We start from the raw sequence: 13,187 nt of genomic DNA on the forward strand, positions 1-13,187 counted from the left end.
GTCATAATTTGGGAAAATTATTTAATGACAGTTATACTTTTGATTAGCTGTGCTGGAGGAGGAGTGAGTCCAGTTACAGTAAATGAAACTATCCACCTTGTTTTTTCAACAATTTTTTGCTGCTTTATGTAATTAAACATCAGATGGAGGAAGTCAGTTGGGATGGTAATGCAAGGTGTTGAAATAGGCAGTATTCCCTTGCATTTTGATCTAAAACAAGTAAATAATGAAGTGCAAAAAACCTAACTGAAATTCATGACACTCTCAAAATGGGCCCAAGAAGAACTGCCTAAGCAGACAAAAGACAAAATTGCTGGTCTCCAGCTATGACATCTCCGTCTTTTTTTTCTAGGTCTTGCTGCATCAATTTTTCTTAATCTGAACAACTCTCATCACTTGACTTCAGGATGGCTTAATGTATTTGAAATACAACTACAGTCTGTATCATTATCAGCTACAGTCTGTATCATTATAACTGACAAAATGGATTTGAATTGCAAAATACTAAAGTAAAAAAACAGCAGGGATTATGATGAAGAACATGTTTTCCTAACTAAGCTAGAAAATCATAATTACATTCTCCTTATGCTAGTTGGTTTCACACAGTTGTTTGGCTGAGACTGTCATTGTGAAAAGATAATGTGCTGGTTTATGTCTCTGCAACAGCACTGGGCTGTCTGTCTTGGAGCAAAATCGAAATGGAAAATAATTTTTTCAGTTGCTGCAGTTTTTTAAATGGCTCTGAATAGTTACTATTAAGTTAAAAAAAGAAAAGATGAAACAAAGCTAGGAGCTTTCAACTAAATTGCATAATTCCTTCCTTCCAATAATTAAGCAAGTTACAGGTTGAATACATGGGATGTGGCTGGTGTTACCACTGCCCGCAGGTATTTTCACGTCCAGTGGTTATGAAAGCAAAACAGCATAGCATCCTTGGAAAGGAATCACCTTTGTGATATTGTACTTTTGAACAGGATTTGAGCACTGTGTGTGGGCTTGGCCCCAAGTTTTAAGTGGTTGAGCATTCATAAATCTGCCTCCAGCCAGGGCAGCTGCTCCAGGACAAATGGCTTTGCTTGGGCAGAGGCACATTGCTGCCTTCCTGTGGCGTTCAGCGCCTCTCCCTTCTGCATCTGCCTCCCTCCAGGTGTTTGCCCCAGGAGGATGCAACTCAGAGCCCCAGGAATACCACTATCCCTTCTGCCTGAAGCGTTTGACTTTCAGCTTGTGGTGTGAGAGTTGTTAAAATGGTGCTGATATAATTTCTACTAATCTGTCAGCTTTAGTTATAGAGGCAACCAGCACATGTAGGGTGTATGTGTGTGGAGTCTTGTTGTTTCTTTATAAAACTACTCTTAAGTTATTTTTCTTTTTTGCTTCACTGTTACATATGTTTCCTTCACTGTTACACTGTTTCCCTCACTAGCAGCAATATGGTAATGCTTGTGAAGAGCAACTTGGGAGCTACCAGGCAGGATGGTAGTCATGTATCATTTGATACAGCCTCTGGAATAATGATGGCAACACTGGAAAGGCTGAAATAGCACGAAGGTGGAAGGGTGTTATTGAAGTGGTTGGAATTTCTGGTAGTTTTTGCTTTGCTGTTTCTGTGTATGTGCTAGATGCTTGCTATTCTGTGAGCTCATAAAACTTAAAGGAAAACAGGTCATGATTTCTTTTGAGCTTTTTTTTTTTTCCCCATGACCCATTGTGAGAGGTGGTGAGAAATCTTAGCCTGAATCCTCTAGATGGAATCTGCACTGAGTTATCCTAATATCCCTTCAAATTCTTTAGCAGTTGTTTATCTTGGGAGTAGATTCCATTGTGTAGCTCTCTGCAGGGGTTTATTTAGTCTTTTTTCATACATGGACAGTTAAATACAATATGAAGTCCTTTTTGGATGCTCCCTGACCAGTTGCATCTTTGAGCTGAGTTTATGGCTCTTATTCCAGGAACCTGAAGAAATAAATCCAGATGAGGAACTGGAGGATATCTGTGATGATAAAGAAGATGATCTAGGAGCAGTGGAAGAGCAGCGCAGCGTTATCTTACATCTCTTGTCTCAGCTGAAACTGGGCATGGACTTAACAAGAGTAAGTATGACTGAAGTGTGAAGATTGGCTGCAGTAAAAGTGAAGTATCGTTTTAAACTCAACTTCTGTATTGAACAATATTGTATTTTTTATTAAATTGTGTCCTGTAACAACTTCAGGTCCCAAGATGCAATGTCCCAATTTGAGGCAGGTTTAAGAGAAATGGGCTGAGGAGGTGGATTTTCTTTAGTGCAACTGACCCTACCTTTTCTATTACCTTCTCTTTGTGTTTTCTACTGTGTTTTTGTTGCCTTTCCTGTAATGACCTGTTTTCTTTCCTGTGATTGCACCTGAGTCTTTTCATGCTGTTTTCTACAGCCTTCCCACATTTTTCTTTCTGCTTTCCTTACATGATCTCTCTTCTGTCTTGATAATGCTTTTTCACACAACTTGCATAACCCTACAGCTGTATTCATGCTACTTCTGAAAAGAGGTTTTCTTTTGGTTCCTCGTTATTGATCCTCACACACTAGTTTACACCTCTTTGCTATTCTAATTTCTGTGTTTGCTCACAAGCAGACACAAGAAAAGTTACACTGGAGAGAGTCGGACTTGACACTTGAGTGCAAATATCAAAAGCAAGCTGCTTGGAAAAATTAACAGTTCCTACTGGACAACTTGGACAGTAAATCTGGGAAAATCAGGCTGCTACCAGCTTAAGTTCATTTCACTCCTGTAAAGACTTCTTACCGTAAGCACTAGGCACTTTTCAAGAAAAAAGGGATTTTAGAGTGCCATAAGGAAAGAGGAAAACACTCTCTCTCTTGGAATTATGGATTATAATTATTTTTTTAATTATTTTTGGGGCACTAGCTGCATAGCCCCTAGAAACACTTGTATTGGGCAGCTTACATTTCACAGCTTGAGAGGGGAAAAAAAGATGGTATGAACAGGCCCCACTGTCTGTGGGTCAAACTTAAACATTTGCTGCTTAACCAGGAATTGATTAAGTCATTATTTCACTTATACTGAAGATTGGATTTGGGATATCTTTTTCTCTTAGTTGGAACACATTGTCAAGCCTGTCTTCCAGTTGTGACTTTTGGCTGTGTATAATTATCTTTAGTTCAGAGCAGGTAGAGTATCAGGGTATTGAAGTTAAAAGCCACTTTAATACTCCAGGTTGGTGGTGCAACAACATGGCAAGTGTATTCATTTTAACTGACATGTTTATTAAGAGTCTTAGGTCTGTGCTCTTTCTCTTTGGGTGCAGCTGATTTAAATGGGTTGTCTTGATGTCATGGTTGAGACACGTTGTATTGCTGTTTACAACAGTTAGTTATTGGGGTTGGTTCCCTCTATGGGGAAGAAAAAGGCTGATAATACCCACAGCCTCTCACTCCACAGGATTGCTCTTGGCTCAGCAAAGGACAGAACTGCTGTTTTTTATAGTGGTGAATGTAACTGGGAAAGTATAAGGTGCCTCTGCTCAGAGGTACAGGATCAACCCATACTATGCTGCTTCTCATGGATACTTCTTTTAGTTGTTATGGTGAGAGAGTCTGCAAGCTCTCCAGAACTGCTTTCCTCTCCATTAGACAAGTCCTCTCCTAACCTCTGCTTGGAATCTTCCTTGCTGTAGTTTGAGTTCCTTCACACTTGTTTTCTCCTCCTGATGCTCAATCCCTTTCAGCATCTTTAGTCCTAATAGTCCTAATTGCTTTTCTGGAGCCTCTGATCACTGTATTTTGCTCACATCTTACAAGAGGGACAAGAAAGTTCAATCTGAATGTGTGGTGTCCAAAACAGGACAGCGTCCTCCTCTCAAGAACTTCCATTATAAAATGCCTATCTGTTTTACTTACTAGAACCTTCTGGGTTCTCTTTTGTTCCAGGTGGTTCTTCCCACGTTTATTTTGGAGAAGCGGTCGCTTTTGGAGATGTACGCAGACTTCATGTCCCATCCGGATCTCTTCATCGCAATCACGAACGGCAGCACCCCCGAGGAGAGGATGATCCGCTTTGTTGAGTATTATCTCACCTCGTTCCACGAGGGCCGCAAAGGAGCCATTGCAAAGAAACCCTACAATCCCATCATCGGGGAGACGTTCCACTGCTCCTGGAGGATGCCGAAGAGCGACGTAGCTGCTGACGCCGGCGGTAACTTCCCTGCTCACTCCCCCTCGGAGCAAGCAAATCTGTCTAAAGATGTGGAAGGCCAAGCAGAGCTGGACTACTATACAGTAAAATTTGTAGCCGAGCAAGTGTCCCACCATCCTCCTGTCTCAGGGTTTTATGCTGAGTGTGTAGAGAGAAAGATGTGTGTCAATGCCCACGTCTGGACAAAGAGTAAATTCTTAGGAATGTCAATAGGAGTGACGATGGTTGGCGAGGGTAAGTGTAACTTCTGTCCTTTATTCATTTTTAGAAGGTTGTTAAAATATTATTTTGATAGCAGATTTGATGTTATATTCCTCTGGTAGGGCAATACTGCTCGGTAGTTTTGTTTCAGAGACTTTAAAAAAATTACGATAATCTGCTTGCAGAAGACGTCAGTGGGTTTTAAGGTTTTTTTCCTACACACTTTTGGTTTTCCTCTAATCTCTGTGATCTGCAAGACTTAATACATAATCATTGGTGATGTCTTCCTTTATTTTTACTCTCTACAAATTACAGAAGATGCTACAAGTCATCGTTGTGTAAACAGCAAATTTTCATATGGGGTGGAAAACCAGATAGGTTTATGCTTTGCCAAAAATCAGGGTTATATTTGGAAATAAAATTTTGACTTTTAAATCCAAGGGCAGTTACTGTGATGTAAACTGATACTTATGAATAAATTTGCGTCAGACATTTGTTAAACAGAAGTGTTGCTACATCTCCCTGTATTGCAGTCAATGTATCTCACTGTGCACGTTTTGATTTTCTTTAACTAGAGAAATCCGATCCTTTAGGGACAGAGAAGGATAACTGCCCTTTAACTGTAACTTTCCTTTAGTACTAGTATTTACTTCAAGAGATGAGACAGCCTCTCCCATTCTGTGTCCCCTGTGTATATTGCCCAGTAACTGGGGATTCCAGGCACTTTCATGTAAACTACACACTGGACAAAGGAATGACCAAGGGAATGGCAGGGGATGTGGAGGGCACATCTCAATGCTTTCGCTGTACCAGGTAATCTCTGAAACCAATATCTGCTCTAGGGCCTTTCTCAAATCAGGTCATAAGTTTTCAGAATTTGTCGTGTTGTTCATACTGATGTGAGGCATCCAGTGATCCTGTGCTCCAGAGGCATGAGCTGAGGCAGGCAACAGCCAGATGTTGTGCTACGGTCCTGTGATGGCAAGAGGTGGATTTTGTGGTTTGGGGATTTTTTTATAGGAATGAAACAAACCCACATATCTTTAAACTCCAAGAAAAATTCTACTGTTCTATGAGATTCTTGACATTTATTGCAAAAGCTACTGTCAGGCAAGAGTTGGGTTTATCTTGGCAGAGAGGTGAAGTAAAAAGAGTTGTCTCTGCAACCTGCTTTAGGTATGATAAGGTGTATTTTAGGGAGGTAAAACGGGAGTATTAGCCTTCCTCAGGATCTGCAGTTCAGGGAATTCATTTGTTATTTCCTTTTGTCAGTGCAAGTCTTGTCTTGCTGTGCTCCAGAGCCATCAGTAAGAGAGTGACCAGCCCTTTTATGTTACACTGAGAAGTGTGTGCACAGCACAGTATTGTGCTTTATGGAGCAATATTGCTGGGATAAGTGTTTTTTTCTCCAAAAGAAACGTAAATGCATATTACTCAGGTTAGTACTTTCAGGAAAATGCTTGTATCTAGAATCTAATAAATGTCACCTTTGTGGGGTTTTTTTATTTTATTTTACTTTTTGAGGTGAGAGGCTGTGAGGAAACGTAATCAGAGGTTGGATTGACTATGTTTCAAAAACTTGACCTTTTGGCCAGTGCTGCTGATTCAGGGATTCTTGTATTTCTCCACACAGGTATCCTAAGTCTCTTGGAACATGGGGAAGAATACACATTCTCTCTGCCCTGTGCATACGCTCGGTCAATTTTAACTGTTCCCTGGGTAGAACTGGGAGGAAAAGTCAACATAAACTGCGCAAAGACTGGGTATTCTGCAAGTATTAACTTCCACACCAAACCCTTCTATGGTGGCAAATTGCATCGGTGAGAACATTTTTTTTTTGTTTGAAACGAGGTTGATCTCACTGTCTTAAAGGGTTACACATTGTTTGCAACATGCACTGTAAGTGCACTGCAGGGATCATTGTCTTAGGATTTCTAGGTAAGAAACTTAAGACTATCAAGTTTAAGTACAGCTTATAGAAAATCTCTAGGTAAAATTACCTTTTTTGAAGACAAAAGTAGTAATTCTTTTAAGGGTAGTTCTTCGCTGGTATGCATGTTTAGAAACTAACAGGTAAATGAAAGAAGATCCAGGGGAAATTTGTTTGGGCTTCTTTCTAGCAAATGCTAGGAAGTGTCTGCACAGTTAGTGCAAAAGGGTTTTTTTTTTAACATTTTATATTAAGACTGCTGCAGATTACCCTTGTGCTAATATAGACAATTAATTGAGGAAGGAACAAATTGGGCAGTAGTAACACAAAAAATATCTGATTCCAGAGCATTTTGCACTCAGCTCTTTACTGAATCGTGTTTATTTAAATAGTGTTGGAGATCATAATGAAATATTTAACAGCCTAGAACATCACAATTTCTTAGATGTGGGTTGCTCTCTCAGGTTGCAAAAAATCAGCAGTCTTCTCTAAGCCATTTTTCCTGAAACAGTAGGGTAAGGCTGTGTTTGTTGCTCAAAGAATACAAAAAACCTCACCTTGCCCCATAAATTCCCATACATGCCTTGAATTGAACTGGGAAGTATAACTCCCCTGTCCCAATGGCAGCTGGAGAACTGAAGCTTTCATGTAATTCTGTTTCACTTGATGCAATTTGAAAGTGACACATCATTTGGGACTTTTTTCCATTGATTACAATGTATCTTCCACCTTGTGATAGCTCCTCTTGTGCCATAAAACATGAGTGATGGAATTCATTTTACTTCAGTGATTTAATTTTGGAAACTGTTTTGTTATTTGTCTCTCGGAAATTAGTCACAGATGTAGAGGCTTTTTAAAGAGAGATCTGTTCAAGGTACTGCAACTATTGAAAATTTGACATGGTGATGATTGGACATTGCCAAAGGAATCTCTTGATGGGGAAGCAGCAGTGTTGTCATGGTTACCCAGAGCGCAAGTGAGTTGCTATAGCAATGGTATAGATTTTTTTGTAGAGTGACCCTTCATGTTAGACCTCAGCTGGATATTGGCTCCTTGGTCCTGTACCTTTTTAGCTGGATGAAACAGAGGATAATGATAACGACCAGCTAGACATATATCAGTCATGCCAAGCTTACAAATAACTGCTACCGGATTTTTATCACTCATACTAGTTCAGGCAGGTACTGTGGTCTGCAGTGCTGGGAATGGGTGTGTGTCACAGAGCAAAGCAACTTGGAGAAATACAAGTTGTAATGAGAGTCTAAGGGAGCAGGTCAACACTGCACCTGAGTAGTGAGTGATACAGCTTTGTTTACTTAAGGCTGAGCAGAGACAGTAATCTTATGATTGATGTTAAAATAATGGATGTCAGTATTCTCTTGTTACCAATGCTTGGAAAAAATGAAGTGTTAAAGTTGTGAAGATGTAATTGCAGAGTCTGACTGGGCTGGTCTCTGGCGTCCTGTGGATTCAGGCTGTTCATGGATCTCTTGGGAGGAGAACAGGGACTCCACCATGTGCAGTAGCTTTGGTGAGCTGTGGAAGTCACGGGATGAAAAGCAGCACAAAGTGAATGCTGCTTGCTTGTCACTTGCTCTTTCAGTTGGTTTTAGTAATTGTTAGTGCTTGTTAACCTCCACAAAAAATAAAAGTTGTAAATATGCTTTTATTGCTTAAAATGATGAATCTTAAATTTTTGTGATGAAAAACTGTGTGTGAGCAGCAGCACATATTTATCAGTCTGTTTGGGGTTTTTTAAAGATATTTTTAGTGAGGTTAAATTAGGTTTAAGCTGCTGGACCGTGATGTGGCGGAAGTCCTGGCTGATGCCTCCTGCTGTGAGCTGGCTGTGAGCTTTCCCTGCTTGCCCCAGAGATTCCCTGCAGGTCTGATTTGACTGGCATCCAGTGTCTCTGTGCTGAAAGGTCTGACCTGTCATCCTTGTTTTGTTGCTTGAGAGATTAATTTCTCTATTTTGATACCTGCAGGTCAGTGCAGACACAGCAGGGAGTGACCAGTGCTTGTGGAAGAAGGGAAGTGGGATTGGTGTCCTGTGCTCCCTTCTTCCTCTGAGCGTGGCACCGTACACGGGGTGGGAGCACAGAAGTGCTGCTTTCCCACTCTCCTGTATGTAGTTGTGATGTGCAAGTCAGGAAGTTTGGAAGGAGATGTAGCCTGTGCTTTTTGTGAGTGCTGATGAAATGCGTGAAATGGAGCTAGAGAGTGGTATGTTTTAGGGAGCTTGGGTACAGGTAATTGCAGTTTAATGGGAGCTGGAGACAGTGTCATTTGTGAATCCTGCAGCCCCTTACAAGTGAGAATGTCTCAAATCTGGTTTGCATAGTGCACAAACCCTTTTGTTTCCTTGTTTCTGGGAGATAAGTTCTGTTTGAGGGTGCTCGCTTGCTTGCCAAGAAGTGCTCCACAACTGGGTCAGGATGGGGTGGGTGTCACAAGATCTTTGGACAGGTCTTGATGTTGAGGAGAAAAATGTGCATCAATGTGTGTAATTATGGTGATACTTGAGCACTGTGCAGCACCTTGAATGAAATACTGCATGTTAAAAAGACATTTTTCCTGTCTTGCTATTGGCAGAGGTTTCTGTGGAAGAGACAGGAAAAAAAAGCAGCTCTCCCAATTCCTAATTTCCTACTTGTTTTTCTGCCTTTGTATGTCTACTGCTTACACAAGCAACATAAAAATGAGACCACCTACATATTGAGAACACTGAAATATAAAGATTCAAGATAAAGTGCCAGCAGATCATGAAATAAAAGTTTAATTTTTACTTTAAAAAAGTCGGAACTATGTATCTGATGTTTCAAGTGGCACTGATCAATTGCTTCTTACATGAGAACCAGCCTGTGTTAGTTTCTTTTTCTTTTCAATTCCCTTAAAAGGTTTGCAATAAGCTTAAGGTGAAGCCAAAAATGGAGTTTCCTGGGTAACATGAAGAGAACTAGAGCAGCAAGTGAAAGTCACTTTGCTCTCTGAGCTTCTCCATGCAAATGGAATTCATGGAGCTAACATTTTTCAAGGCAGTGTGACAAGTTTGCAAACCCATCCAGGACTGAGTGATTATGCAACTGATAGTCCTCAAGTGTCTTTAGACATGGCCTTTTAAAACCAAATTTCTTTGCTAGAGTCACGGGTGAAGTGAAGCAGAACGCAACGAACACGGTGGTGTGCAGAGTGCAGGGGGAGTGGAACAGCGTGCTTGAGTTCACCTACAGCAACGGGGAGACAAAATACGTGGACTTGACAAAGCTGACTGTGACGAGAAAACGAGTCCGGCCCCTGGAGAAGCAAGGACCCTTTGAATCTAGGTAGAGTATGTGCTTGCTCGTGTCTGACCCTTTTCACCCTAAAGAGTCTGGTGAGTGCTTTAGCAAAACCTGCAAATTGTAGAAACAATTTGTGCATAGTGCTTAGCAGCAGTCATCTTAATTTTTCATATTTTTAAAAATAAAAGCCAAGAGCACAGAATAAAAACTGCAAAAACCAAGTGAAGGCACATAGCTGTTTATCTTGTCTCTTATTCATGAACAGATGTTTTTTCGAGTTCACAGAGTGCCTGCTAGAACAGAGCCTCCTTTTTTTTTTTTTTTTTTTTTTTTTAACCATCAGCTGCACAGCAGGACAGTTCCTGATGAGGGACATCCTCACAAGAAACTGCTTGTTGAATAACACTTCCATAGCAGCTTTAAAGGGCTGGCAAACAGATTGGCACTACCAAAACCTCAGAGCTATTCCTACCTGCTCCCAGTTGCTGGCATAGCTGTGAGACCTTCCCTGAACTACAGCACCTCACTCGGACCTGGGCTGGTTTGTCACGACTGAGGGGAGGGAATGCTCCTGTTCTGAGAGAACTGCTTGCGGTGATCCTGTAGTTCGAGGGGGCAGGCTGAGGAAACTTTTGAACAGTAAAGTTACCCATTTGTTTTGCAGGAGGCTGTGGCAGCACGTGACAGAGTCTCTGCGGGATGGAGACATTGATAAGGCCACGGAGCACAAGCGAGCCCTTGAGGAACGACAGAGGAACGAAGAGAGGCTTCGTGCTGAAACAGAAACACCTTGGTGTACTAAATACTTCCTTAAAGATGTAAGTTCCCAAGCATTTAGCTGTTGCTGGAGGCAGGAGCAGAGCTATTATGAAAGCAGGTGCACATGTGGGTGTGTCCTGTCAGAATAGAGAATTTGGCCTTAGATCTTACATGGGATCCATAGGAGTAAGGTAACATAAAAACTCCTTAACATGTAAAGGTGTGACTTTATTCTTCACTTCCCAAACACTTTGATTCTGTGATTCCCTTGCATCAAAATGTTTGCCTGTTACACAGCAGTAACGTAATTCCACCTTCTTCCCATATCTATGATTTAGTAAGAGTTTAGAACATGGTCCACACAGACGTACTCAGAAAATGTTTAAACTTAATCCTGAGCTACTTCATTTCTAGGGGAGCAGTTGGTCTGTGTTAGAGCTGATAATCCTGGGTAGCTGCCTCTCTGCTGGCTGCTTATTTGGCTTCTTAAAGTAATTTCGATCCTGGAGTGGAGAAGAGTGGCTCTTTGACTGGGTTAATTACAAGTGCAGTCGACTCCCAGAGAGCATTGTGGCTCGGCAAGAGCCTACACGTGTTCTGAAGTAGCGTCAGAAGCCTGCAGTGTTCACCTCTGTGCCGTAGTCTGTGGGAGTTGAAGGTATAAGCTATGTCCCTCTGGTTTTCACAGTTATCAGCCTAATAGTTGTGTGAAGAGAATTGTCTCAGGGCACTGTCGTTACTATAACCATGTTTTCTCTTCAAATTGCAGGGAGATGGCTGGGTTTATCATAAACCCCTGTGGAAAACAGTCTCTGCCGCACAAACTCAGCAAACAGACACTAACTAGAAAAAAACCCTGCTATAAGATCGGTTTTCTGGTTTTCATCTCCTTTTCCTCTGTCTCTCAAAACACAGTAATCACACTGAGTGTCCCCTTTTTATGTAATTGTGCAAGTTTAAATGAGCATAAAGAAATAACTATACTAGGGCACTTTAAAGCTATTTAAAAAATAAGGTAAAATCCAAGTTGTAGAGACAAACTTGGCAGGTACATTCAACCACCTTGTTTTTTGTATGACCCAAGAGATTTTATCTGCATTGTGTAAGATTCTTCTAAGTAGATCTGATTGCAGAAGCTGCCTAAGAGAAGAGAGACCTGTTGGATTTTGAAGTGACATTAGAACTCTTTTGGAATCTGCAACAAGCTCTTTAATAACTCCAACCTTCTCAGTACCAATGTAGACAACAGCAACAAAAAATTGCTGCTTTTTTGCCCAGTAATTAACCTTCTTGGCAAAGACTTGGAGGGGTGTTTGGAAGATGTGCCCGAAATCAGTATTAAGAAACAACTGGATCATGACGACCTTTTCTTCGGAGAGAACGTGTGCATGCATTGGAGGAATACGGAATATATGTAGAGACTACTTTTCTTTTTTATGGATTTATAAAAGCAATTAGACATGTAACCATGGAGAAATTTTTCCTCTGAAATGTTTTAATATACTTGAAATAATTGACTTGAATTGGAAAAGTAATTTGAACACTTTTCAACTCTAATTTTATTAAATCTCTTTGAGTGACTGATTTTTCTCAAGTTATAAAGTAATGAGGTTTGGCCTGGTTTTTTCTCCTCCAACTTCTCTTCCCGAGGACTAAGGCTTTCAAAATGAACAGAAAACGTACAATTTTTGTATTTAAATTTTTCTGCCCATCTAATCATCTCAGAGATGAAGTATCAGTGTTACAAACTGTCCTTTGGATTGCTTTGGTTTTTTTCCTGTGGTGTTGTTCAGAGCAAAGCAGTGAAATGTGACCTTGAATACATGGACTGTAGGTCCTGGTTTTTCATCTTACCATAAAAACAAACAACTGATTATGCTGAGGTCTGGGTATTGATTTGAAACACAATCAGATATCAGGAAACTGTATTCAGGTACAAACATCCTTTTTTTTTTTTTTTAATAACTATTTTATTGAAGTCTAAGAATTGCTGGCAATTAAGAATAGTACTTATTATGGCTTTCGTTATTGTTGTAACTACAAGCTACCTTAATTTTTCCAACAGTGGTGCCTTAACTCTGTTTTTTCTTCTGATGTAGTCTTCCAATCAGTGTATATAACATTATCTGCCGCTTCCCAGCCATGGCAATGGCTGCACCTGATCCAGCATCATGAGAACTCACAAGTATGTGATCTGGTAAGACATTTTCCATAGAAGAGATGCAAGTGTAAGAGTGCATCAGAAGGTTTAAATAACCATGTTAATTTTCAACACAAACTGTAAATCGTGCAAAAAAAAAAAAAAAAAAGAGTTGGGTTTATGCACAACTGTTTTGATCCTCTTGTACTTTTTCTTTTTTTTTTTTTTTTTTTTTTGCTGTGAAATGCACTGAGGTCTCAATGCGAGTCATAGTCCGTTTGTGAGAAGGGGGGGGGGATAATAAAGCTACAAAATGATCCATTTGTTCTGTGTGCTTTCCTAGAAATCAGGTGACTGCAAAGAGCAAGTTGTCATTATCTTTTATGCTGGAGATCTGTCTGAGCTTTCCTTGGTCCCAAAAGTGGGATATTTTGGCACTGTGTGCTCAAGTAGGAGCTATTTTCTCCAGCGGAAGAATGTTTTAGGCTCTACTTGTCTTATTTGTGATATCCTGTCCAACCATCCTGTTATGATAGTTTTGGATATCCGTTGGGCATTTTCATGTTTAACTAGGAATAAAAATAAAAACAGTGGGATTAGTTCCTCCTTATTTCTGGGTCTGTGGCACATTTGAAGTGCACTCCTTGCCTATTCCAGGATTTGGAGTAGGAATCATGGTG

General features: G+C 40.5%; 1 protein-coding gene across 1 annotated transcript in view; it reads left to right on the plus strand.

The window, feature by feature from the left end:
- Positions 1-12,824, plus strand: part of OSBPL11 (oxysterol binding protein like 11) — a 44,448-nt gene extending 31,624 nt beyond the window's left edge. The window contains exons 8-13 of the mRNA XM_027902646.1: positions 1,953-2,093; positions 3,929-4,427; positions 6,028-6,214; positions 9,468-9,650; positions 10,273-10,426; positions 11,137-12,824. Of these exons, the coding sequence (XP_027758447.1) occupies positions 1,953-2,093; positions 3,929-4,427; positions 6,028-6,214; positions 9,468-9,650; positions 10,273-10,426; positions 11,137-11,214 (1,242 nt within the window). The 3' untranslated portion in view covers positions 11,215-12,824. The remainder of the gene's footprint in view (positions 1-1,952; positions 2,094-3,928; positions 4,428-6,027; positions 6,215-9,467; positions 9,651-10,272; positions 10,427-11,136) is intronic.
- The last annotated feature ends 363 nt before the right edge of the window (positions 12,825-13,187 follow it).

Source organism: Empidonax traillii, unplaced genomic scaffold, assembly GCF_003031625.1.
Source record: "Empidonax traillii isolate 1590-97213 ecotype Southwest subspecies unplaced genomic scaffold, ASM303162v1 scaffold900:size397343, whole genome shotgun sequence".
NCBI lineage: Eukaryota > Metazoa > Chordata > Aves > Passeriformes > Tyrannidae > Empidonax > Empidonax traillii.